This window comes from Anguilla rostrata, chromosome 12 (genome assembly GCF_018555375.3).
Source record: "Anguilla rostrata isolate EN2019 chromosome 12, ASM1855537v3, whole genome shotgun sequence".
Taxonomy (NCBI): domain Eukaryota; kingdom Metazoa; phylum Chordata; class Actinopteri; order Anguilliformes; family Anguillidae; genus Anguilla; species Anguilla rostrata.
In genome coordinates, this window is record NC_057944.1 from 8,009,483 (window position 1) to 8,037,035 (window position 27,553).

At 47.7% G+C, this 27,553-nt stretch overlaps 1 protein-coding gene across 1 annotated transcript in view; it reads right to left on the reverse strand.

The window, feature by feature from the left end:
* Positions 1-9,614: 9,614 nt before the first annotated feature.
* The window catches only part of LOC135236748 (seizure protein 6 homolog), an 81,287-nt gene continuing 63,348 nt past the window's right edge, over positions 9,615-27,553 (reverse strand). Inside the window, exons 10-16 of the mRNA XM_064303261.1 lie at positions 18,492-18,688; positions 17,005-17,199; positions 14,535-14,726; positions 12,129-12,323; positions 11,678-11,719; positions 11,346-11,454; positions 9,615-10,875 (exon numbers count right to left, since the gene is read on the reverse strand). Coding sequence (XP_064159331.1) covers positions 10,122-10,875; positions 11,346-11,454; positions 11,678-11,719; positions 12,129-12,323; positions 14,535-14,726; positions 17,005-17,199; positions 18,492-18,688 — 1,684 coding nt within the window. The 3' untranslated portion in view covers positions 9,615-10,121. The remainder of the gene's footprint in view (positions 10,876-11,345; positions 11,455-11,677; positions 11,720-12,128; positions 12,324-14,534; positions 14,727-17,004; positions 17,200-18,491; positions 18,689-27,553) is intronic.

Sequence of the window (27,553 nt, forward strand, 5' to 3'; positions counted from 1 at the left end):
GTGCATAAAGTTACTACAGGTGGCCAAATGATATAGTGCCTTCATGCCTCACCTCCATGAGACCCCCAGAGGTATCCAGGTCGTACACAATCGTTGGGGTCTCCATTTTGTCCCACATTCATACGGCAGTTGAGTTCTCCGCTTGAAAATGAATCCTTGGTGGCTGCCACTGCTCGGGAAAACAGTAACAGCAACGGAAAGGTAATATCCACACAGGAAGATTCTGTTCAGCGCAAAAAAGGTCCAGTTAGGACCAACAACAGCTTAGTTCAAGGGATTGTTTACAATGCAAAGCTAACGCTAGTTAGCCGTTTCCACAAATGAACGAGACGCCAATGGCAACTGTAGCCAGCTAGCAAACCATCGTGATTGCCAGCAAATGCAATGAGTCTTCTTTCAGCAAATGCTCAGGGATGGGCTGCTTCGCTTCAAAAACTGCCTCGTCTTGTTGCCAGGTCGAACAAATACTGGAGAAACCCACAGAAATGGAGAACGTGGCCCGTGAGAGGCCTAACCATGGCTCTTGTTTCTGCTCTTGCTGTAGCTTGTTGCGAAGATGCTGTAGAGATCGGCCACCCCCTTCCATTCCATACCACCACCAACTAGCAGGCTAGCTAGCCAAATCCGATAATTAACCAACACAATCCCACGAATGTTGCTACCGTCCGAGCCGAAGTAAGCCGACTGCAAAAATGTACATTTGACGCCGTTGTTTCTTTCTTACAGTAACGCAATCGCAGAACTATTATGATTGTTATGGAAAATGCATCAACCCCGACACTCCGAGCTACATCCTCTCCACGGAGTTGGCGCAAACTCGACCGTGACATGGTTTGCGCATGCGCAGTCTCGTAATGGCGATGAGGCTTGACGGCGCCATCTTGGTAAAGGTTACGTATGATAAAGCGTTTCCAATAAAAGCCTTGTTTTTAGTATTTGTCGTGGCAGTATCGCATGTGAAATTTAACGCAAATACTGAAAAACTAGAAGGAAGATAAAGCGTTCCCGCAAAAATATGGGCTAGATCAATTTCAATAAAATTCGCTTAGGCAAATTGATATTTAGTGAAGGTCGGCAACACCATGTTTGCAATAGTACATTATTGTGTTGCAATGATTTTGCGAAGCCTGCAACATGGCCATAAATTACAGAATGCTGAATTATACATATTAATATATTTGCTCTTTTTTTGTTCGTGCAGGCGATCCAATTATATACGCAGTACGCTTCTATTTTGCCAACTGTATTTCTTGCTTCCAAATAGTTCATAATGCGAATATTCCGTGATCCTGACCTGGGGCCTGTATCATGAAGCAGGATTAATGAGTTTTAGCAGGATAATTGCACAGAGAAATACCCGGAACCGCGCATTTTACTCCAGTCCACGTTCCAGATTCGGTTTTGCAGTTCGCCAACTGACAGTAATCCTGCTTTGTGATACAGACCCAATGAATACAGTTCAGTGTACCGCCCCCTGTACTGTTTTGTTGGTTTACTAACCGTGGAAGACTCGTATTTTTAATTGGTTCTTAAATTCTGATTTCTGAAATTTTATTGGTGTACATAGTTATGAGGCGGGGACATACCGGAGCAGGCCCACAGACAAAGAATATGGTAGTACGCAACGTTCTAAACATTCGCTCTGAATTCTGACTAATTAATTAGGCCACAGTGGGATATTTCTATGCCTTGTCTGAATTGTGGCGTTAATAAATGTGGGATTGTGTTCATTGGGTATTCTTTACTATTCTTCTTTCTTTTGTCCTTACCCCAAAGGACACGGTGCAATATTACAGTGTGTTGGTTTCTTTTTGAATATTCAGAATTCATGTTGTCATCCATTTATAAGGAAATATTTTGGGTAGTAATGGCGGTACTCCTGTCATGCACTTTCAAAAATGTCCCGATAGGACTGGGCTGAATGACCTACTGAGGCTGCAATGCGAGCCATTCTAAAATGTCTGGTTTACCTGTTTGAACAATTTAAATAGGTCTGATTACTTAGAATTTAAAGACTAGTGAATAATTTAACATATTTACTCTTTTAATTTAGTTAGGACTCATTCCATTTAAAAAAATGTTGACACTAATTTGTTGAGCAAGGCTGGCCTTTAGGTTTTTACACTGCATGTTCCAACTGTCAATTAATTCAGCATCTAGGAGGCCCTACTCCTTAATGTCAAAGGTCTCAGCTCAGCACAATGTGAACCAATAGAAATCGCACATCTCCATGTAAAGACCCAATCAGAGCGAATACATGCATGTTTCCTGGTTGTGTCTTCATGGGGTTAAGGCAAGGCTTCACAGGTGCAGTCCATATACAGAGGAAGGAGGTATGTCACAGTTTACCGTTTAGCAATGCCCTTTGACCTCTATCTGAGCTCATCTGGCTTTTGTGTGTCTAGTCCGTGAAGTTGATTAGACCACAAAGTAAGGTCCATGGTGGCTAGCCAAATATCCAGGTGCATTTTATTTTCATGAGTATTTAAAGAGTGCCCAGCTAGGGAGCTATAAATCTGAGAAAGCAAAAGCCATTCCTCTGATTGGCTCATAATATTACCCCACATGGGGCTTGTGATTCAATCAGACTGGAAAGTCGCTCCTTTGGTGAATTGATATATTAGTCAACAATATCACTTTCAATAAAATATTCATAGTAAGACAAACATCCATATCATACAGAAATTATATAAATAACATGGTTGCATTTTCTTCTAGTTCAGGCAGAAGTGTCTTGATAAAAGTCCTTTGCTGCTACACTAGCTCTTGTAGGGCGTCTTGGTGGTGCAGTGGGTAGCACTGTCAGTAACAAGAAACATTTAGATGTTCAGTTTGCAGTTCCACTGATTGACATTGTGTTCTTAAAGGTTTCTTATTCAAAGATAAATGAAGATAATCAAATCCTGATTTCCGTATGTCTTGAGATCAATGTATTACCGATTTACATCGTTCTGCAGTAAATTATGTTATACAACCATCAATATCATATTGTAGATGTATAAATGTTCTGAAGAAACGTATTTTGGCCATTCATATTTCAGCATTTTCGAAACCTGTTGCTGGAATCTCAATTCTCCAATTAAATAAATCATTGCAACATTTAAGCTTGCTAGGAAAGGGCTATATATTTGAGGACATGTATATCAGGTGTTACATAGACCTATTACTTACCTATTTCTTTTGCATGTGTTGGTTACAGGAGTGTAGCACAAAATTCTGGGCCCTGTGCATATGCAGTCTCCATGGGCCCCCTGAAAATTAGACTATCCCCCCCTCCCACCATAGGGCCCTGGGTAGGACAGTCAGTTCTAATATTGTCCCACTGCCATGCCCATGGTTGGTTGTAATGTTAGTTTGCCAGTTGTTAGTTGACCTCTCATTTTACCAGTGCAGTTATATGTTTTCTTTCGTTCATATTCACAATTTTATAGTGTTGGTATGCTTTGCAGACTTGGATGTTTTGATTGAGAATTTCCCACATTCTTTTTTCTTAAAGAAACAAGGCCAGGTTAAAACCTAGTATATGGCTGGACCTAACACACGTGATCCGGCTGACCAATGGTGTAACTTCATCACTCACTCAGTCACAGACATTCGCGTTTGTAGGGCTGGCCCCGCTGTTGCGGTCCAGCCAAAAATGACATTTTACATATACATATTGCACAATCCATTTTATTAAGACGTTCTTTGTCTATGTGATGATTTTAAGTTGTTACATTTTACAGTGAATCAAAAATAGATTACAGAATCGTCATCATCCCATCACTCTACCATAAATGTTGTCCCTTGCAATAATTGGAAGTTAAGCAAAACAGAAAGCTTGTCTCTTAAACAAAAATTCTCCAAAATGTGTATTTGAACAAAATCTGACTGAAGTGACATTTAAAATTGTATTTATTCAAGCTTTTGAAATCAGTTTGGTGGTTTCTATTTAAATTGTGTGTGTGTGCTTGTAGGATAAAACACGCACCATCTTTTCACTGGTAGTTATTTTGTATGTTATATACTTATATGCATTTAATTAATAGATAATTTTTTATCTTATATTTCTGATTCATGAAGTTATTGACTACATTTTTCCTGAAATTTAATGGCAATAAAAAATGCGAGGAAGAACAGGCTTAACAACACAGATCACAAATGAATCCTGCCTTTTTTGGAGCGCTGTATTTGCTGTAATTAGGACCATTTCAAATGACAGAATCATAACGTAGGCTTTATATAAACAATAAGTCAGATGCCGTATGTACATACACATTTTCAGGTGCTATCTGGTGATAAGCAGGAGAAGTGAATGCGTCCCATTGAGGTTTCTGGTAGCAGTGTTACGGTGGAATGTGGTAACAAGAGGGTTGCAGGTTCAAATCCAGGCGGGACACTGCTGTTGTGCCCTTGGAAAAATGACATGAACTGCTTGCGTAAATACGCAGCAGTGTAAACGGATAGTGGGATAAAGCATCGGTTTGCTATGCAAATTTGACCGGTGCCAAAAATATTCCTGACTGCGGCAGACACCTTTATCTTACACATTGAAATGGAGCGGTTGAGGTGTTAAATAAAACAACTGAGTAGACTGGCTGTTTAGATTTTAGATTGGCTAAATATGTTTGTACTGAGGAAAGAGTCGTTCAGCAGAGCTAAGCAGCTGTTTGCCTTCATGTGTCACCAGCTTCTCCTCCGTTACTCTAAGGGACAAACGGTAAAATACCTTTCTTTACCTGTTTTATTGGCACAATTGAGTTTCCTGACGGACAAATTGGTACTCCTCCATCTTAAAGCAAAGCACTAACAGCTGCGCAGTTCCAAGGCGCTTTGTCACACAGACGCGCTTCTGTTAGGAAATCATTCATCACGAGCCAGCTGAGGTCACAGAGGATGGATGCTTTTCAGAACTGTGTGTGTGTGTGTGTGTGTGGTTGTTTGTGCACGTGCGTGCTGTGTGTGTGTGTGTGGTTGCGATTTTCATTTCCTGCCATCTACTCCACCCTAATCAGCCCCCAGAAGCATCCTTGTTATCAGTGAGTTTAGGAGGCTGCCCCCCCCCCTCCCACACCCACACACACACAGCCCAGGATGGAAAGGGTTGAAAATTACAGGGTTTAAATATAACTGCTCAGTGAAAAGATGGCTGTTCGGATCACTTGTTAGTCTTGTCACTCCGGGCTCCATTCATCTCGCGCTGGGCCCGAGGGCTCGGGCTGAAAGACGCTGGCAGGTGCTGACAGGAAATGAGAACGCCGCTTCCAGCACAAAGGCGCCGCCCCGTCAGACCTCACAGAGCACGGGCGTGGGCGAACTGCACTGTGGGAAAACGCAGGGGAAGCGCAGTGCGCAGTCTCTCCGAGTCTATCTCAAGCCACCAGGAACATCAGAACCTCAAATTTTCTGATATTTTTAATGGCAATTTGAACTTCACCTGCAACGACCATCGCGGCGCTGCAGCGTCCTCCCTAAAATCCCCCAGAACGCATCCTGCCAGGCCCCTCGTGTCTTCGCTTCAGACCCATCCGCTGAACAGACTCTTTTTAATGCTGATCAGGGGGCCTATATCCTGGCCAAGGCTCTTCTTGAGCTTGAGAGAAACTCAAGTCTTACAATACGCATTATAATTTCCGTCAGCCTGATTAAAAAAGTGACTTTAAACTGCCTGCGGTCCTCACCCATCTCACTCATTATTGTCCATATGCTTAGAAACACGTAGAAATTATAATGCAAGTTTGTAAAGCTATTTTTTATTTATTTGTTTATTTATTTTTTCGCAATACAACTTAATTATCTTTTAGGTAAGTGGGGTAAAATAAAAACAAGAATAGACACAGAAACCGTATGACGTCCCATTCCAGCCAGACCACAGAGGCCACTCTGCAGGGGTTAAAGGGGTGCAACTAACGGACTGGGACACTGGTGTCGGTACCGCGAGGATTTTACGGCACCCAGAGAGGGGTACTTTCGAGGGTGCAGGGATACTGGACAGAGAGAGCAACACTCGGCGTCAAACATGATGTTAAAGAACAACGTTTATGTAACACAGTTCAACAACCTGTTGGTGCCCAGCGTCTAGCATTATTATTTTTTATTCATTTTTTTGCGGTTCGTTTTTTTGCGCAGTCCGCGCGCGCGCTGTTGACAACGCAACCGTTGATGACATACATCGAGCGAGGGATGAGAGAAAAAGAAAGGACTCCTGCAGACCGAGTGGAGAAGCACAGCAGAAGAGGAGAGGACGAGAGAGAGGCGCGGTTCGCTGGGAGCGATTCTCCTTCTCCTCCCTCGGGCTAACGTGCTAACGTGCTAACAAGCGTCGGGCGCCCCCCCCCCCCCCCTCCCTCCTGCGGGTCTCGCGTCTTTATTTACGGCGCTCTGCCAGCCCAGGGGAATCCGTGCAGGAGAGAGTGTGGGAGCCTTCCCAGGGTGCCCCGGGAGGCACGGATGCTCACGGGGGCCGGTCGGGGCTTGCGATTCCTGGGACGCTCCCGCGCAGTCGTGTGATTTATGAGCTCCAACTGTATCCTCGCCATGCGAATCACCCGGAGGCACCGTCTCTAAACAGCAGACTTATTTTAAAAGAAGGAAGCCGAAGCAGGTGGAACCTGATGAATGGAAGGAACCGGAACAGTAGTTCAGTGCAGCGGGAGGAAAAAAAAGAAAGAAATTCCCAAAACCCCAGACGTGGCCAGGTTCGGAGAGACGAAACAGCCGCCACAGATTTTAGCGGTGCCCTTTCAGACAGCCGCCGACTGGCCCGGGAGATAATTGGCGATGCCGAACTCCAATTAGGTAATTACAGCCCCCCTCCCCCCCGGTGGAGTCCAAAACTAGTCAATCTGCATCAGGCCCAGTTCCAGGCCTCGTGTTCAAATTCCAGCTCTTTTCTTTTTTTTTTGTCCGTTATCACCCCGTGTTCAGACGCGGTTCCGGATTTGTACAATGTCTTAAGGTTCGACGAACGAAAAGAAGAATGAAATAAATAACACGTAAAAACACCGTAATACTCAGAACGCACCGAGGCTGGCGTAAACAGATAAGCGTTTGGTTTTTCCGTCTGTTGTGGTGTGAGGGGTCTGTTTTGCGCCGCTGGCTGGGGGGGCTGGGGGTAGGGGGGGCGGTGGGGTGGGGGGTGGCAGGATTGCGGCGCGGCGTTAATCGGTACAGACCCCGCCGCCGCAGGCAGCGCTGGCACAGCTCTACAAAAATAGGGCGTCGTCCGAACCCACGGCGACGCTCGCGGGAGTCCTCCGGAGAATCGGGTATTTACAGCAGACGGGAGAGGAAGAGGAGGAGGTGGAGGAGGAGGAGGAAGATCTAAAAGGGGGCGGGGCGGGGGGGTTGTGGGATGGAGGAGAGATGCTGACAGAGTTCCCACAAGGCAGAAAAGGCTTGGACCCCCCCCCCCCTCCCAACCCCCCCCCACCATGTTGAAGTCTTTAGATGGATACTTCATACTCTCGTGTATCCTGCAAAAAAAAAGAAGCCAGACACACAAAAACAGGCCATCAGCGCAAAAACACACTCTGAGAGAGACACGCTCTGTTTAGCAATTTAATGGACCAAATAATTTATTTTACTCGCCATTTCTGACAAAGCGATGCACTACCACTGCTGAGTGCGCCTGTAGCCTTGGTGAAAAGGGTTTATTACTCACCTCATTGTTCTTTGGGGGGGGGGGGGGACACAGCAGCAGGAACAGTAACAGGGAAAGAGAAAGAGACAGCTTTATTAATTAGAGAAAAGGAAGCTGAGGATTATGGGAAATGGGAGGTGTCAGATACCGGATGAGGAGGGGAGAGGGGAAAATTGCCACCGCCCTACAAATATGACTGACGTGGGGTCGGCAGGCCAATGTCCTCTGGAGAAGGGGGTATCCAATCTTATCTGAAAAGGGCTGGTCTGGGTGCAGGTTTTTGTTTTAGGTGTGTCTATGATATCTGATTCAGCTAATGAACTGATCACAGTCTCCAATCAAGACGTTGATAAATAGAGTCAGGTGTATAAGTGCTGGGGGCCACGGCAAAAACCTGCCCCAACACCGGCCCTTTTCAGATAAGAGAGGGTCAGACCCCCAGGAGTGTGACCTCCAAACACTCCTCCTATCAGCAGTGCTTCTGACCTGTCAGTCAAGATATTAAATCTGATGTGTCGCACAAGAGTTGGTCAAAAGTTCAGAAAAAGGAGGAGAATATTTGAAGGGCAAACTCCTTTTCAGGGACCTGTGTGGGTCACAGTAAATGCTGAAATGCTGTTAAAATGGGGAGCGAGTGTGGGTGCGTATGAGGGGGGGAGGGGTTAAATGGACTGGTAAATGGACTGCATTTATATAGCGCTTTTATCCAAAGCGCTTTACAATTGATGCCTCTCATTCGCCAGAGCAGTTAGGGATTAGGTGTCTTGCTCAAGGACACTTCGACACGCCCAGGGCGGGGTTTGAACCGGCAACCCTCCGACTGCCAGACAACCGCTCTTACCTCCTGAGCTATGTCGGCCCCGGGTTGGGTCTGAATATCTGGAAGTGACTACAAACACAAAGCCGTAGCTCCACTTTCAAACTCAGCACCCGGAAAATGTCCACGCGTCCCCTCCGTCTGTGTAACTGCGCCTGTGACCCGGGCATGCGGTGTGGTGCTGCAGATGGCCGAAGCGCATCGTTCGGCTCCAGACGCGGACGGCAGACGGCAGGCGGCGGCGTGTGAAAGTCGCTCGCGGAGGGCAGACAGGTCCGCGCGAGGCATCCTGGGTAAGCGGGGCCTCCCAGTGATGCGGAAGCATCAGTAAACAGCCCGCTAGCCCTGTCCTTCTCCCTCTCACCGCTGCTATCAGCTGCTACGCTGCTTTAGCATGTCACCTCCTGCTAATCCTGTGTGTCTGTGCTGCTATGTGTTGTGCCTTTGTCTGTATGATCTTGTGGTCTGTGCTGATCGACTGTTGTGCTCTTTCTGTCTGTACTGATCTTGTGTGTCTGTGCTGATCAGACGTGTTTGTGCTCTTTCTGTCTGTACTGATCCTGTGTGTCTGTGCTGATCAGACGTGTTTGTGCTCTTTCTGTCTGTACTGATCCTGTGTGTCTGTGCTGATCAGACGTGTTTGATCAAAATACACCAATGACTTCAATCGTCAGCTGTTACCAACTGCCATTCATGAAGCGTTTCACATTTTAAATGTTTTACCTTTTGAGAACATAAGACTGATAGACCTAACATTTTTCGCATATCGGTTGTCTTAATATGTCTTTGTTTTGCCCTTTTTATGTTACTCCGTAAAACATCTCTGTGACTGAGTTTTCTGTAAAACGCACTATACAAATAAAATTGAACTGTTTTGATATTCATCGCTAGCCTATGCCGTGTCTAACTATTGCTATTCCCCGTCTGCTTAAGCAGAGCAAAAAAATATATAGTGTTGTAATGAGATCCCCACTTATATTGGTTTGAATATTAGTTTAAAATAATGCTAGTTACAAAATTAGAGCCTCTAAAAGAAACAAAGGCTAGAGTAATATAAGTAAAACATTCCAGTAAATGATCTGAATTCAAATTTGACATTGCTAAAGAACGCAAGTTCCGAACAACCCCCGTTTCCAAACTGTATAATGTAAGACCATCATTATTTACACACGCACAGTGTTTTTTTTTTCCACCATCATTCTATCGCCACCCCATTTATCGCCCACAATGGCGCTCGGGCTTGGACTGCCGGTCTATGGCACGGGAACAGTGGACATGAAAACAACGTCTGTTAATACTGGACGAGAGCCGATATCATTGTGCTCTCCTGGCTTTGTGGACAGATTGACGCATTTCTGTTTAATGTCACCGCTTCCTGCGTGAGCAAACATGCTCCACCTAGCTCCAGCAGCCATCAGGAGTCGTGTCCACGGATCTGACACACAGACAAAGCCAGTGTTAACAATGCATGCCTGCTAGCCTCAGATCCATTACCTGCTCTGACAAACATATGAATCCGTTTGTCTGGAGGCTAAAGTCTTTACTTTACGGGGTTCGGCCTCAACACGCTCAATGGCCTGTACTATTGCGTATTTATGTCTTGAAAGCAGACTGAAAGTGGCAGTAGTTGACTCTTGTTGAGTGAGTGGCTGACTGGATCGGACAATGAGGGAAGGTGGTGTACTAGTTGACTCTTGTTGGGTGAGGGGTTGAGTGGATTGGACTATTAGGGTAGGTGGTGTTGTATTTGACTCTTGTTGAGTGACGGGTTGAGTGGGTTTGGCCATGAGAGGAAGGTGGTGTTGTAGTTGACTCTTGTTGAGTGAGTAGTTGAAGTGGGTTGGGCCCTGAGAGGAGGTGGTGTCTGAGGGTGGGGAATGGTGGTGTGATAGTGCTGATGAGGAGTGGGTTGGGCCCTGAGGGAAGGTGGTGTCTGAGGGTGGGGAATGGTGGTGTGATAGTTCTGATGAGGAGTGGGTTGGGCCATGAGGGAAGGTGGTGTCTGAGGGTGGGGAATGGTGGTGCGGTGGTGCTGATGAGGAGTGGGTTGGGCCCTGAGGGAAGGTGGTGTCTGAGGGTGGGGAATGGTGGTGCGGTGGTGCTGGTGAGGAGTGGGTTGGGCCCTGAGGGAAGGTGGTGTCTGAGGGTGGGGAATGGTGGTGTGGTGGTGCTGGTGAGGAGTTTGTTGGGCCCTGAGGGAAGGTGGTGTCTGAGGGTGGGGAATGGTGGTGTGATAGTGCTGATGAGGAGTGGGTTGGGCCCTGAGGGAAGGTGGTGTCTGAGGGTGGGGAATGGTGGTGCTGGTGAGGGCGGGGGCTCGTGGCGGGGGCTGCTCACTGCTGTCTCGTAGGTGGGGTTGTCGAAGGCCGACTCCACCGTGATGTGGCCGTACGGCGTGGAGGCCGACATTGGCAGGTGCAGGGACTTCCCCTGGACCCTGCAACGGAACAACAGATCAGCACAGACAGGAAGAGCACAAACACGTCTGATCAGCACAGACAGGAAGAGCACAAACATGCCTGATCAGCACAGACACACAGGATCAGCATAGATAGGAACAGTACAAACACATAGGATCAGCACAGACAGTAACAGCACAAACACGTCTGATCAGCACAGACATGCAGGATCAGCATAGATAGGAACAGCACAAACACATAGGATCAGCACAGACAGTAACAGCACAAACACGTCTGATCAGCACAGACACGCAGGATCAGCACATATATACTAGACCATCACAGACACGTCATACCTGAAAACAACACTGACACATTAGATCAGCATGTACAGACTGGGAGCCTAAGCCCCCGCCCCCCACACCCACACACACACACACATGCACACACACATACACACACACACACACACACACACACACACATACACACCTGACCCACAGCATACCTGGAGAAGCAGAGGTAAATCCCTACAATGATGAGGAGGATGAGGGTGACAGGGATGAAGACTGCCATCGCTATGCTGGTCCCCTCCATGCTGAAGTCTGTACTGACAACTACGGGAAGAAAAGAAAATTGCATTCAAGCTCTGAATTCAAGGTATTTGAAACTCAGCAATAGAGGAATGGTTTTGTCATTCAAAGAATGACAACTCAGGAGAGGGAGGAATTTAAAACAAGCCTGGTGTGGCTTCTGATTCATCCCTCAGCCAGCTGAACGATAGCATCTTTGTCCAGTGAATTAGCACGTTAGCGCTTAAGCACGAGGGGCCAGGCTTACCGTCCAACCGCCGCTCATTCACATAGTCCACAGCAGGGGAGGCTGCAACGGAGCAGAGGCAGGACTGTCAGTGCAGTACAAATCACACCACGGATGTCACAGTATTCACAACAACTGGGGAAAAATCACAGCACTGATATGATATTCACAACTGGGAGAAACCACAGCAACAATATCACAGTATTCACAACAACTGGGAAAACCCATAGCACTGATGTCACAGTATTCACAACAAATTGATTTGATTTGATGATTTGATACAGGTAAAGAAAGCAGAAGCCTCATTGAAACATGCACAGCTGCCGCCCATTGTTCTGTCACTGCCCGGAAGTGCACTGCCACTGTGCAGATGCCCACCTGGACACTGTGACAGTTTTACTGCGGCAGAATTATACTCACTCAGCCCCCCCCCCGGGTTAACTTCAGTGTACGTGGGAGGTGTAATCCCTACCTCTGCAGGTAGGGGGCGAGGTGCTCCAGTGCGAGGGGTGTCCGGGCAGGCAGCGGATGCTGTGCTCGCCCTGCAGCCGGTAGCCGCTGAGGCAGGAGAAGCGCAGCGTCTCCCCCGCCTGGTAGAAGCGCTTCTCCACACTCTGCAGGCTGAAGGGAGAGGCTCCGGGATTCCGGCAGGGCTCGAAGGCCTCGGCTGCAGGACAGAGAGACAGACATGCAGACAGGAAGACAGGAAGACAGACGAACAGGCAGACAGGCAGACATGCAGACAGACAGACGGACAGACGGACATGCAGACAGGAAGACAGAAAGACAGATGGACAGACAGGCAGGCAGGAAGACAGACGGACAGACGGACAGACAGGCAGGCAGACATGCAGACAGGAAGACAGACGGACAAACGGACAGACAGACAGACATGCAGACAGACAGATGGACAGACAGACAGACATGCAGACAGACAGATGGACAGACGGACAGACAGACAGACATGCAGACAGACAGACAGCGGTTAGCACACTCACACAGAAATCAGGAAAAACATAACATGCTGAAGGGGCTGATTTGGGCAGTCAAACTCGGTTACCGGACGATGGCTCTTGAGCCTAATCCCCATCGTACGCTATTATTGTGGCTTAATTGTGCATAATTTGTCCTCTTTGTGAAATAGCCGCGTTCGTTTCCCCCAAAAACAGGCTGAGGCAGAGAAAGCTGAGGGTTTATGAGCAGTAGCAGAAACCTCAGCCGTGATTCATCAAGGGCAAAAAAAAAAAGAAAAGAAAAAAGTGAAGCGGCAGATTCGCGTATCTAGGAACGGGGAGGCAGTTAATTAGGCAATTAACGGCAAATCCAGCGCAGCCCTGCAGGTAGCGGTTCCCGCGGTTACGGAGCTGCGTGTTCGTCAGTGCTGGGGCGGGGCGGGGCGGGCAACGCGGAGTCGTCAGGGACGCTCGGAGGAGGAAGGTTGTTCCGTCCCGCTCCTCCTCCCGCTGTTTCGAGCGAGTTAACGGCCCGAGGACGACGAGTAAATGATTCCGCAGCTTGGCGGCGCGCTGCTCAAACTGCCGCTCCCCGTGGCAACGGTAAGCGGGGGTACAAGTCCTTCACTGCTTGCGCGTTTCGGCATCTCCTGACACTAAGGTTGAGCTCAAGGTCCAGAGTCACGGAAAAGGCTTGAGAAGGACCCTCGCCTCTCTGTCAGCGGCCCCTGTGGGGGGGGGGGGTGGGGGCGGGGGGGAGGGCACTGCGTATTACAACAGAGGTGTGACGGGCTAACCGCCTATCAAAAACGGGCAGCCTGTCTGTGGATCCTCAGATTTACAGCTGAGAGCGCACAGGGGGGATTATGGGATATCTCCCTGTAAACTACAGACGCTTGTAATGGAAGTCGGAACACGCACTCTGATAAGATTCTCCGCATGTCACCGGGCAAGAGGCTTTGGAGTTATTTTGAAATTTATTTCCTTACTTTAGACCGTGGAACCCTGAACGACTTGACTGTAAAGCCGGCAGATTGGCAGAAGCTATTGTACAAGCATCAGCACCGCTCTTATCGGCAAGAACAGCGCACTTCATTTCACACGAAACCCACTTGAAAACACGCGCTAAAATAAAAAAAACGATATTTTGAAACTTCAGAACGTTAGCGATCCCTTTAACTCCTCCGTTTTCTTTTGTACCTCGGGTAACGCTAAACGCTCGGACTTAATTAGCTTTCCCGGGAGAGCTCGCGCCTCGGGGCCCTCTTTAGCAGTCCGCTCTGCTCTCAGCACTAAAAGATTCCCGCTATCTGCGCCGGCGATAAGCCGGAACCTCCAGCTCGCTTAAGATTTCAGGAGCGATGCTGTTTTCAAGCTAAAAACCCCCAGAATAACGGCATCCACTCCTGGCAGATCTTCTTGTTGGCTAATAAGTAGCTGTGTAGTTTACGCACACTCCTGCGTTTTGTTTTTTGGTTTTGTTTTGTTTTGTTTTGTTTTGGTTTGGTTTGGTTTTGGTTTTGGTTTTGGTCTTGGTTTGTTTTGGTCCTGGAGGGCCACGGGGTCTGCTGGTTTTTGTGTTCGCCTGAAAATCAGCACCCAGTTCAGATCCATGTAACCAGATGAGGTGAGTTAACTGTGCAATCGACTGCTTAATTGATTAATTGCAGAGAAACAATGAAAACCAGCAGACCCCGTGGTTCTCCAGGACCAGGGCTAGAAACACCCATCAAATTAGTAGAATTACCAATTGTACTGTGAAACTGAGTGGCTGTTATACAATTTACACCTGTACTGTGTGTTTATGTGTGTGTGTGTGTGTGTGTTTGTGTATGAATAGGGCAAGCAGTCTGTGGTGTGCAGTTTGGTTGAGGGCATTACACACACACACACACACACACACAGCAGATAAGGGCAGTACTCACGCAGGCATTTAGGCGGTCTCTCTGTCCACTTGGGGCCCGAGGAGTCCCGGTTGTAGCAGGTGAGCAGGCTGTTCCCGGACAGCGCGTAGCCCTTGTTGCAGATGAACTGCACCGTGGAGCCCACCGTTAGCCGAGGACCAGACATCACCCTGCGACTGTGCTCCACGATGCCAGGGTCCGGGCACGACAGCACTGATCACAAAGACACCAACATCTGCTCAACGACCAATACCCCACAACACAACGCCAGGGTCCGAGCACGACAGCACTGATCACAAAGACACCAACATCTGCTCAGCGACCAATACCCCACAACACAACGCCAGGGTCCGAGCACGACAGCACTGATCACAAAGACACCAACATCTGCTCAGCGACCAGCACTCCACAACACACAGAGCTCTCATCTGTAGAGCTCAACGTACACACACTTGAATCAATGCTTCAACACACATACACACTCTAATCAATACTTTACGCTGAATGTAAACATAGTACAAGCGATACTTCTTAACACGTATATATTCAAATCAGTACTCCTCAGAACATGAAATTACTGAATACACACAGTCGTCAATTTTTATTATACACACACTAATCAATTTAACACGTAGGGTCCTAAATCTTGGTTAATCATTACTCTACTCCTGCTCTCTGTCTGTCTAAATGACTGATTAATTTCTGCTCCATGATTTTCAGTACGATTGAGTGATTGATATCACTCATGGTTCTCTTTCAGTTTTCTAATTAGGGGAGTTTCAGTGGCGTGTTCTAATTCTAATTTACATGCACTGATTGATGGTTTTTCAGTCCATGACCTGGAAATTTACATTGCAGACTCTTACATATGAGGAAGTGGAACATGTAGTTCAGCATGAACATGGACAGCTGTACTGTCCTATGTATTGCCAGGGTACACACAGACATCGGGAAATTAAACTCAAGGACTTTCAAGTCCTTATTCAAACACTATTTCCCCATTTTAATAGACCTAGCACAAAACAAGTAAGTGAAATGTTTGTTGCTCCTCTCAAAGCATAACATTATAATACAGTATATGACATACAACAGTACATATATGAAAATAGTTCTAATAGTATACAAATATCTAATAGTATCTAATCGAATAACATAGTATAATATCGTATAGTAGTAATTTCTTGATATTCTTTTTCCGATTGAAATTACGATATCAAATTTTAATGAATTACTAGGAAATTGTCACACTCAACATTCTTTGAAAAATGTCAATTTTAGAGACAAGACAAGATCATTTTAGTTTTTAAGACCTTTTCAAGCACTACATGATAAAGGGTCTGTTTTTTTCCTGGTAATCTAACACTTAAATTTCTGGGCACCAATTTCAAGCACTTTAAGCACTTCAAACAGCCGGTGAGAACCCTGTAGTACAGTGACAGTCTCGGGTGCAGTGTGTCAGCTCTCCACAAGGTGGCGCCTGTGCCCTTTGGCAGCAGCGGCACTGCTCGCGGGAGCAGGAAACACAAAAGCCAGCGCGTATCAGCAGGCCCACATTTCTGCCGCCGCGATTATCTCAGGCTAAACGATTTCCACTTTTCCATTAAGGCCGCGGTATTAAATGCCCGCCTTCTAAACGCTGAGCGTCTATTGTTTTTTTATTTTTTTATTTATTTAAATAAATTACCCAGGTACGGGAAAAAAAAAAGAGCTTGCCATCGCGTAAGTGGGCTTGAATACGAGAGGCCGAGTCTGCCTGTACATTTACATTTCGCATTCGGGTGCTTAGCAGACTCTTATCCAGAGCACACAAAGGCGCACACACGCAGGTTCATGCAACAGACAGCGCAGTGCAGTTCATCAGGGTCACAAACCACAGTAGCAGTCACAATTAACGTAATTGTGCGTCGCACGGCTAGATGCCACTGCAGAGGGAAACTGGCCGGCACAGTAGCATAATGGGTAAGGAACTGGTCTTGCAAACTAAAGGTCACGGGTTCAATTTCGAATCCCCCGGTAGGACACTGCCGTTGTACCCTTGAGCAAGGTACTTAACCTGCATTGCTTCACTACACGTCCAGCTGTATAATTGGATACAGTGTAAAAATGCTATGTAAACATTATGTAAGTCACTCTGGATAAGAGAGTCTGCCCAATGCCTGTAATGTAATGTAATGTACTTAACCTGCATTGCTTCACTACACGTCCAGCTGTATAATTGGATACAGTGTAAAAATGCTATGTAAACATTATGTAAGTCACTCTGGATAAGAGAGTCTGCCCAATGCCTGTAATGTAATGTAATGTACTTAACCTGCATTGCTTCACTACATGTCCAGCTGTATAATTGGATACAGTGTAAAAATGCTATGTAAACATTGTGCAAGTCGCTCTGGATAAGAGAGTCTACCCAATGCCTGCAATGTAATGTAAATTAGCGTGTAGCGTGTAGCCTGTAGCGTGTGTGATGCGGGGAGAGTGAACCCGCGCGTACCTCGCTCACAGCTGGGCAGGTCTCCGCTCCAGGTGAGGTCCCACTGGCACATGAGGGTCTCGGTGCCCACCACCTCGAACCCGGGGTAGCACTGGTACGTGACCACCGCGCCGTGGACGAGCTCCGGGTGGGACGTCGTCTTCCAGCCGTTGGAGATTTCCGGAAGCTCCGGGCACGTGTCGTTCCGAGGAACCTCTGAAGGGCGGGGGGAGGGGGGGGGGGGGGCATGGAGAGGACAGAGATGGAGAGAGAGAGTGAGAGAGAGATTGGGAGACAGAGATGGAGAGAGAGAGGCAGAAATGGAGGGAGAGGCAAAGATGGAGGGAGAGGTGGGGAAAGAGGAAGATGGAGAAAGACAGAAAGGGGGGGGGAGGAGGGAGATGGAGACAAAGACGGGGGGAGTAGAGCTGTGAGATGGTGTGCTGTGGTGAGCTCCTATTGGCTGGGCACAGTGCCATGCAAACATGCCCAATGTGCCCAAATATACATGACGGGTACAATGTGCTACACGCCGTGTGAACAGACTACAAAACACTCTTTCTGCTCACCCTCTATCTCATTCTATAGAACGTGAAATCTACAGGATATATTCTACAGAACAAATACTACATATAATTCTCTCTGGTGCTTGATGGTGGAATGCCCTGAGCTGTAGGCTCCGCCCCTCTGCTCTTCATTGGTGCTGATGCAGCCTGGGCTCCGCCCCTCTGCATCTCATTGGTGCTGATGCAGTCTGGGTTCCGCCCCTCTTCTCCTCATTGGTGTTGAGGCAGTCAGGTCGTCGCTCGTTAATGGATTAATCACAGGTGTGAGGGCAGGAGAAATCGCACAGCAGTTCACTGAACCACTTCCAAAACCAGCCTCTAATTAAAATAGCCCATTTATAATTAGGCCATTCCACAGTGTGAAACCATAAGCCCAGGACTGAGATCACTCATGCCCTGTGTGTAAAACATCAAACACACACACACACACACACACACACACACTCAAGGAGACAAACACACATACATTTACACGCACACACTCACACACACGCAAACACACACACACACACACACTTGACACACACACACACACACACACACACACACACACTCAATGAGAAACACACATACATGTACACACACACACACACACACACACACACACTCAAGGAGACACACACACATATATTTACACACAAAGACACACACACACAAGTACACACATGCGCAAAAACACACACAAACACACAGACACACACACACACACACACCTACACACACACACACACACTTGCACACACACACCCACACACACACTTGCGCACACACACCTACACACACACACACACACTTGCACACACACACCTACACACACACACACACACTTGCGCACACACACACACACACACACTCACACACACACACACACACAGACACACACAGACACACACACACACACACACACACACACAGACAGACACACACACACAGATTGCCCACCGAAGAAGTGTACGACGAAGCCGTTGTGGTAGCCGTAGATGTTGGTGGCGGGGTCCGACTGGAACTGCACGGTGACGTCGGCGGTGGAGCTGTACAGCTTGAAGCGCGGCCTGGAGCCCGCGTACTGGCCCAGGATCTTTGCTGTCAGGTCGTCACCGTCATAGAAGGTCAGCAGGTCGTTCTTCCCCACGTGGAGACTAGAGAGAGAGAGAGGGGGAGAGAGAGAGAGAGAGAGAGAGAGAGAGAGAGAGAGAGAGAGAGAGAGAGAGAGAGAGAGAGAGAGAGAGAGAGAGAGAGAGAGAGAGAGAGAGAGAGAGAGAGAGAGAGAGAGAGAGAGAGACACACATTACACCTGGCACAGGGTCAGCAGGCTAGGATGCTCTCCATTTTTCACATCGCCATGGGCAACAGCACATCTGTTCAAACCACAGACACTGATAAATAAATTAGTCCAACATTAAACAAATAAATAAATTTCCTGCAAGGACTGGAGGACTGTTTCGAGCCCCACTTCCTGCACACACACTCATACGCACACACGCACGCACGCACGCACACATACACACACACACGCATGCACGCACGCACACACACACACACACACACACGCACGCACGCACGCACACATACACACTCATACGCACATGCACGCACACACACGCACGCACACTCATACGCGCACGCGCACACACACACACGCACGCACGCACACACACATTCACAATCACATGAACAGACCTGACCTGTTGACAGAGGGGCAAAGATCTTGTAATCATGCAAAGATACTGCACTACTGCTACCACTGGAACAGGTTCCTGAAATCTGCCTACAAAATACTTTAAGCCAGGGTCTTTCTTTTTTTTTGCCCTGTGGGCTTGAAAAGAAGATAATTAATGCTCCTTTAATCAATAGCTTTCTCTTTTCATCTTGCGCGAAAGATTGACAAATCCATTCCTCAGCACGGATGAACAGAACAAAATTAATTTGAATCTTGCTTATGCAGGGCAGGTTATGTGAGGCAAAGAGAGTCATTGATAATTTATTATTCCCCGGCAACACTGCCCATTAATATATGATTCAGGCCAATGCCACATAGGATTTTTATGGTTTTGCCCACTGCCATTATTGTATTTTAATCACAAGCACAGAGCAGGGGTGGGGGGCAGAAACAGGGGTTAGAATCTGGGGTGAGAGGGGGTCGGGGGCAATTAGAAGGGCCCCAATACTCTTTTCCAGTCGACAAGCATCCAGCTAAACAGGCATTGATCTGCGGTCCGGAAGATCAGGCTTACTCACAGAGGACCAGCACTTAAAACATTTCATGGATTTACTCGCTAATCTACTCAGCCGGTGAACCCGATCGAACCCGGTCCCGAAGATAAAGGGTTTGATCCAGAGCCAGCCGCTCTAAAGGACTGATAAGGAACAGGTCAATTTACAGATAGGTAGCAGTCGCGCGGCCTGCCCTCAGCCAATCGGCAAACAGCGCGCGGCGAAGAGGCTGACCTTTGACCTTTCTCACTGCGCTTTAAGTGCAGCCAGCATTCAGTCCAATCATCGATCCGTTCTGGTGCTCTTCAGCTCAAAAGCTCAAAAGAATCCAAATGCCAAGAAGTCAAAATGTGGTCACAAAAAGAAAAAACCTTACAGACTAATGATTTAAACATCAAAGGAGCTCACTCCACCAACACCAACTCAATCCTTCACAATCAAAAAGCTGCAGTGGCACTCCACATGCCACGTGGGGGCGCTCTCCAAGTAAACTCCTATGAGGTGTCTCCCTTCCTGTAGACAGGGGTGATTCATTTCCTGTCTAGGGAAACGTTCTCCAATCACAAGAAAGGGGGGGGGAGGGGGGTGCAGCATATTATAGAGCCAAGATGGAGACGTTCTGTCAGTTTGCAAACCCGAAATTAGGTGCGAAAATTAAAATGAGCCTTCGCGGTTACGCCGCTTATCTAACGCCAGAACCAATCGTGCTTTCCGTTCGGCCGGCTCTAATTTAATTTCGCCCAATCGAAAGGAGGAGGAAGAGAGGAATGAAAAAAAAAAAAAAAGCGGCGGACCCAGCTCGACTTCGTGCCAGTCAGCCCCGGAGGGCCCTCCAAATACATTAACCTTTAAAAAAATAAATAAAAATAAACAAAAACAAAAAGAATTAGGCTGCCACCTTCTCCTCTCGCACATGGAGTCAGGTCAGAGGAATAAATTGACATTTTATAAAAGAGGGGAGAGGAGGGGAGGGAAGGGGAGGGGGACAAACAGCAGCTCTTCACAGGCATCTGGGGACAGTCGGCATGTGGGGGGGAGGGAGGGGATCTGAGAACGTTTAAATTCACTACCCGTTTGAGCAAAGGATTCTGGGAAGGCGGAGGCGATAACCCCCCATCCCCAGCCCCGCCCCTTGCCCAAACAGACGGGAGCATAGAGGCGACCGGCTGATGTCCGTCAATCAGCTGTCGTCCGGACCCCGTGAGGCGATTAATCCCACGCCGGGACCGCGTTTAAACGAACGAGCGCGCGCGGCTATCTCTCTCCCGAGTGACAGCTGCTCCGAGGGACCGGCTCTTTACTGGCTGTCAGGAGAAGATTCATGCCCCTCTCGCACGGGCGAATCTGCCACATCGATCTGAATCTGCCACATCGATCTGAATCTGCCACATCGATCTGAATCTGCCACATCGATCTGAATCAGCCACACTAACCTGAATCTGCCGCATTGATCTGAGTATTCTATGTGCAGTAGGTGTGTAGAGTTTTCTGTGTGCAGTGAGCAGTAGGTATGTAAAGTATACTGTGTGCAGTAGGTGTGTACAGTATTCTGTGTGCAGTGTGTAGTAGGTGTGTAGAGTATTATGTGTGCAGTAGGTGTGTAGAGTATTTTGTGTGCAGTGTATAGTAGGTGTGTAGAGTATTCTGTGTGCAGTGTCCAGAAGGAGTGTAGAGTATTCTGTGTGCAGTGTGCAGTAGGTATGTAAAGTATTCTGTGTGCAGTAGGTGTGTACAGTATTCTGTGTGCAGTGTGTAGTAGGTGTGTAGACTGTTTTGGGCAGTGCAGTGAGCAATAGGTGTGTAGAGTATTCTGTGTGCAGTGTGCAGTAGGTATGTAAAGTATTCTGTGTGCAGTAGGTGTGCAGAGTATTCTGTGTGCAGTGTGTAGTAGGTGTGTAGAGTATTTTGTGTGCAGTTTGTAGTAGGTGTGTAGAGTATTTTGGGCAGTGCAGTAGGTGTGTAGAGTATTCTGTGTACAGTGTGCAGTAGGTGTGTAGAGTATTTTGGGCAGCGCAGTGTGCAGTGGGTGTGTAGAGTATTTTGGGCAGCGCAGTGTGCAGTAGGTGTGTAGATTATTTTGGGCAGCGCAGTAGGTGTGTAGAGTATTGTGTGCAGTGTGCAGTAGGTGTGTAGAGTATTTTGGGCAGCGCAGTGTGCAGTAGGTGTGTAGAGTATTGTGTGCAGTGTGCAGTAGGTGTGTAGAGTATTTTGGGCAGCGCAGTGTGCAGTAGGTGTGTAGAGTATTCTGTGCAGTGTGCAGTAGGTGTGTAGAGTATTTTGGGCAGCGCAGTGTGCAGTAGGTGTGTAGAGTATTCTGTGCAGTGTGCAGTAGGTGTGTAGAGTATTGTGTGCAGTGTGCAGTAGGTGTGTAGAGTATTTTGGGCAGCACAGTGTGCAGTAGGTGTGTAGAGTATTGTGTGCAGTGTGCAGTAGGTGTGTAGAGTATTTTGGCAGCGCAGTGTGACAGTAGGTGTGTTAGAGTATTTGGGCAGGCAGTGTGCAGTAGTGTGTAGAGTATTTGTGAAGCAGTGTGCAGTAGGTGTGTAGAGTATTGTGTGCAGTGTGCAGTAGGTGTGTAGAGTATTTTGGGCAGCGCAGTGTGCAGTAGGTGTGTAGAGTATTTTGAGCAGTGTGCAGTAGGTGTGTAGAGTATTGTGTGCAGTGTGAGTAGGTGTGTAGAGTATTTTGGGCAGCGCAGTGTGCAGTAGGGTGTAGAGTATTTTGGTGCAGTGTGCAGTAGGTGTTAGAGTATTTTTGGCAGGCAGTGTGCAGTAGGTGTGTAGAGTATTGTGTGCAGTGTGTAGTAGGTGTGTAGAGTATTTGTGCAGTGTGCAGTAGGGTGTAGAGTATTTTGGGCAGCCAGTGTGCAGTAGGTGTGTAGAGTATTTTGTGTGCAGTGTGCAGTAGGTAGTGTAGAGTATTTTGGGCAGGCAGTGTGCAGTAGGTGTGTAGAGTATTTGGCAGTGTCAGTAGGTGTAGTATTTTGGGCAGTGTGTAGTAGGTGTGTAGAGTATTGTGTGCAGTGTGCAGTAGGTGTGTAGAGTATTGTGTGCAGTGTGCAGTAGGTGTGTAGAGTATTTTGGGCAGCGCAGTGTGCAGTAGGTGTGTAGAGTATTTTGGGCAGCGCAGTGTGCAGTAGGTGTGTAGAGTATTGTGTGCAGTGTGTAGTAGGTGTGTAGAGTATTTTGGGCAGCGCAGTGTGCATACGTGTTGAATGTTTGAGCAGCGTAGTGGCAGTAGGTGAGTGCATTTTGCGCTGGACACTTTTGGCTAGAGAGTAGCACACAGTGCAGGTTAATTTCATTTAAACCTATGAGAGCTGGCAAGGGGGCTTTAGAACAGGAACAAATTGGCTTAAAGAAATGAAACCTGCATTAAATTTTCTGTTTGGAATTCTTTTCTTAAATCACAGGGAGAGTGACATATTGGTTTTGAAGAAGGGCATGGCATCAGCAAAGGAGCAAAGAAGACGAGGTAAAAAAAGAGAGAAAAAGAGAAGGAAATAGAGTGAAAGAGCTGCCATTTTGCCAGTCCACATCACCCCTGTGCCTAAGAAACAGCATCTCCTAGGGGTCAGGGCAGAAATACCTACACCGCCCAACCCCCTAAATGCCGTCCTTTCACTACAGTACAGCTCAGCCGCGACAAGAAAACTTGCCATGCTGGTGCACTGACACCGTCTGCAGCTCAGACTCGCCCCGTCAGGCTGTAATTCACAAGGCCCCCACCGGAGGGCGATCTCGCACCAGACTCACCTCACAGACGCAACAGTTCCCTTTCTCTCCCTTACCGGGGGAATGTGTATCCCCACCTGCTTTGTGTGTGTGTGTGTGCGTGTGCGCGTGTGTGTGGGGAGGAGGAGGGGCGGGGCCGGGAGGACACCTGCAGGTGTGGCAGCTGTCACCTGCGACCCCTCCCACCCCCGTAACGAGTGACAGACATAGCGCTCCTGATTGTGTTAAATTAATTAATCATCTGTCATTACCGCGCCACGATGCCTTGTAATTGCAAGCGCGGGATGCAGTGATGGATGATTGCGTAAAGAAGGAAAGCTCTCTCGTTACTGGGGCAGGAGGGGTAAGAGAATATTCTTACATCCTGGTAACAAGCCCCGATGGTCACTCGCCCACACCCAATCAGGAACAACCCAGAGAGGGAGGAACCAAAAACCATGCTGAGGGGGTCAAAGGTCACAGTCACAAAATATGCAAACTGTGTGCAAGAGCCACGGAGAAGTAGAGCTTAGGGAACAGGACAGTGCAACAGTTTAGAACCGTACACACGCACACACACACACACACACACACACACACACACACACACACATACACATACACATTCATAAACACACACACATGCATGCACGCACACACATACACACACATGCACGCACACACACACGCACACTCATACGCACTCAGAAACACACACGCACACACACAACACACACACACACACACATACATACACACACAGAAACACACACGCACGCACACAAACACACACACGCACACACACATACATACACACACAGAAACACACACGCACGCACACACATACGCACACCCCCTCCTGCAGTTCCCACTAATCAGCGCCCCCTGCTGGTGAGGCTGACAGGGGCGGTCCCGCATCACGGGCGGGAACCGCGAATGAGCGCCAGCTGCCCTCCCCGTTCCCCGCCGAACTCCGCGCTCTTTGATTCCATCTGTGGCTCGGCGCTGATGTGCCACGCTGGTAATGTCCCATATGCTGGGTGACAAATGTGGTCATTTAAAGTTGAAAGAGGAGGGGGGGGGGGGGCTTTGTGTGGGGGGAGATGGGGGGGGGGGGCTGGCAACCTGGTGGAGATCCATCTATCCGACAGCTCCTTCAGCACCCCAACCCCCCCTCCCCTTTCCGCTCTTCCCGAAACACCGCCTCCCACCCCCACCGCTCGGGCCCCGCCCGCCGCCTTTCATCATCTGAACGATTCCACCAATCGCAGAGCCCGAGCTGATAAGCCTTAAAAAAACCGGGGACCAAAAAAAAAACCCAAAAAAAACAAACAGGCTTTTTCTCCCGGAGCCCGCGCTGTTCGGGGACCCAACGTTCCTCTTCGGGGACGTCGGGCGGGGGGACATTATTTAACTTTCAGCGCCTGTCAGAGGAGAATACGCTCCCCCCCCGTCCCGGCCCCGAATCGCTTCTCCACCGCAAACCGGGCGGCAAATTAATTATCTTGACGGCTTCTCGGGCTAAACACCGCAGATCCCATTTGTTATGTGGGCGGACGGCGCCGCAAACGCCTCTCCAGAACTGCTTGGGGGTAAGAAGAAAAAAAAAAAAAAGGAAAAAAAGAGAGAGGTAAAAGAAGCCTATGCAAATGAGCGCTTCTTAATTAAGGGAGAGAATTTATTGAACGCATGAATAATCTATCAGGGCCCGACGCCGCTCGGCTCCCCTGTTCGCAACCGTCGCCCGACGCACCAAACACGCGTTTCTCTGCTCGACATAATTGATTCAGCCGAGAATCGCGTCCGTCTGAGAGAAAAAAAAAAAAAAAAAGCAAAGAGGTAAAAGGGGCGATTAAATAATTAGCCCTCTCTCGAGCTTAACAGCCCCTCGGCGCTTACACTCGCAGGCAAAAAATGCTCTTTTGTATTCTTTCGGTCTTTCGTTTCCCCCCCCCCCCCCCCTCGTGACCGAGAGGACGGCGGTATGCGCAGTTTCTGAAGCTGAGCGAGGGCAGAGCACGGAAGGGCTGACCTGGGTGCGGTGCGTGTGAGGGACCGAAGGAGTGGGGATGGAGTAGATATGAACCTGCCTGCTGCGGGCCATGGGCCGGAGCTGGAGCGCTACGCAGCGTGGGTACCAGAGCTCTACTGTACGACAGTGCGCCAGTGAGCGGGGGATTGGGGGGGGGGTGAGGGGGCTCCAGGCTTATCAGAGAGGGGCCAGCGTGTGCTTCCACTTTTGTTCTGGACCAGTGAGATATTTGGAGCCCTTATCATGGGCTACAATCGTGGTGCTACCATTCTCTCTGACAAAAGAACTGAAGGAGAGGAAGTGAGAGGCAGGGTGAGAAGAGAGGGAGTGAGAGGGAGAGAGGGGGGGAAGAGATGAAGTGAGAAGGAGAAAGAGGGGGACAGACAGGGAAACAGAGACAGAGAAGGAGTGAGAGGGGGATAGACAGAGGGAAACAGACAGAGAGGGAGTGAGAGGGGGAGAGAAAGACAAAAAATAAAAGAGAGAAATAGAAATGTGTGCAATAAAAATAGAAAAAAACAAAACAGAATACTACACCCAAGGGCGTGGGGTGAGGCAAGGCTACAGCAGCGTCTGGATCTGCTGGAGAAATACTGTCAAACCTGGGCCCTGACAGTAAATTAAAAAAAGACAAAAATGATGGCCTGCCAAAGAAAGTCTAGATCTCAGCAAAATAGATACTGCTTTTTTCTAGGAACACACAAACACAGTTGTGATAACCTTGGACTAAAAATCAGTGCATCAGGAGCTTTGGTCTGGCAGTGAACACATTAAAAGAAAAAAGCCCACAGAGCTTTTTATGCAATCAAAAGTAGATTCCATAAAAGAAATAGTCCCATTAGAATTTTGACAAACATATTTGATAGTGTTCTCCAGCCAATTGTGCTATATGGAAGTGAAATGTGGGGTCCACTCAGTCAGCAAGACTACACTAAATGGGAAAACATCCACCTGAAATTCTGCACGTAGGGTTTTGTAAAAGAAAATAGACTAAAAGTACAAAGGAATACTCCAAATAATGAATGAAAGGCGGAACTAGGCACATATCCAATTCTTATTCAAATCCAGAAAAGGGCACTACATTTTATTGAGCATCTAAAAAATAACACGGAAAACTCATTACAATATAAAGCTCTAAATACTCAAGAGGTGAGCCCAGGAAAAGTGTTCCCCTCAGTCAGCAGGTGCTGAACCTAAACTGAATCGAAACTGACCCACACTAAAACAAACCAGCCCCAGGCCAGCACTGCTTCACTGCTACCAAACTATGAAACAAATAAAAAAACATATGTTTGGAACACCGGAATACCAGTATTAAATCCCAAAATAAACCGAATTGCTATCTGACCCTAAACAGAGAATACAGACAAGTAAAATGGGCCACATTCACAAAGCTTTTCTTAAATTATTCTTACTTTTGTTCTTAAAAATGTTCCTGTGAAAAACCAATAGGGGATTCATGAGTCGACGCACGTGCAGATCTTTGTGTTTGTGCATATCCCAGGTGTGTGAGGTGATGAATGCTGGCTGTTTGTAAATTTTGGGCGTAATCCTGTTCATGTGATTAACATAAGGAAACAAATACAGATAAGAAAAAAATGATGAAAGCCGAAATATTTTTGGAAACGTTCTTACGCGCAGTTTACGATCAAACGCGATCGTACACGTTTTGTGAATGAGGCCCGATGTCTTTCCTCTGTCCAAAATACTGCACAAAGCAGATGCAGATTCTGACCAACTACAGGCTCAGTGACCACACCTTAGCAATTGAAAAGGGTAGGCATAAAAAGTCACGGTTGCCCAAAGAGTATATGCAGTATCCTGTGACCATGTAACACACTAACACACAATGAGGCAATCCCACCCCAGCCTGGTGAGGGCCAAACCTAATAAGAGCAGGAGAAAAACTCCTTCAAAAAAAAAAAAAAATTCTATGTTCAACATATTAGTATTATGAGTTACTAACCTTTTCGCTATTATTTTGATGACAAAAATTGTAATGATTGACACCACTATGTTGATGTGGTATCAGACTCTTTTTATAA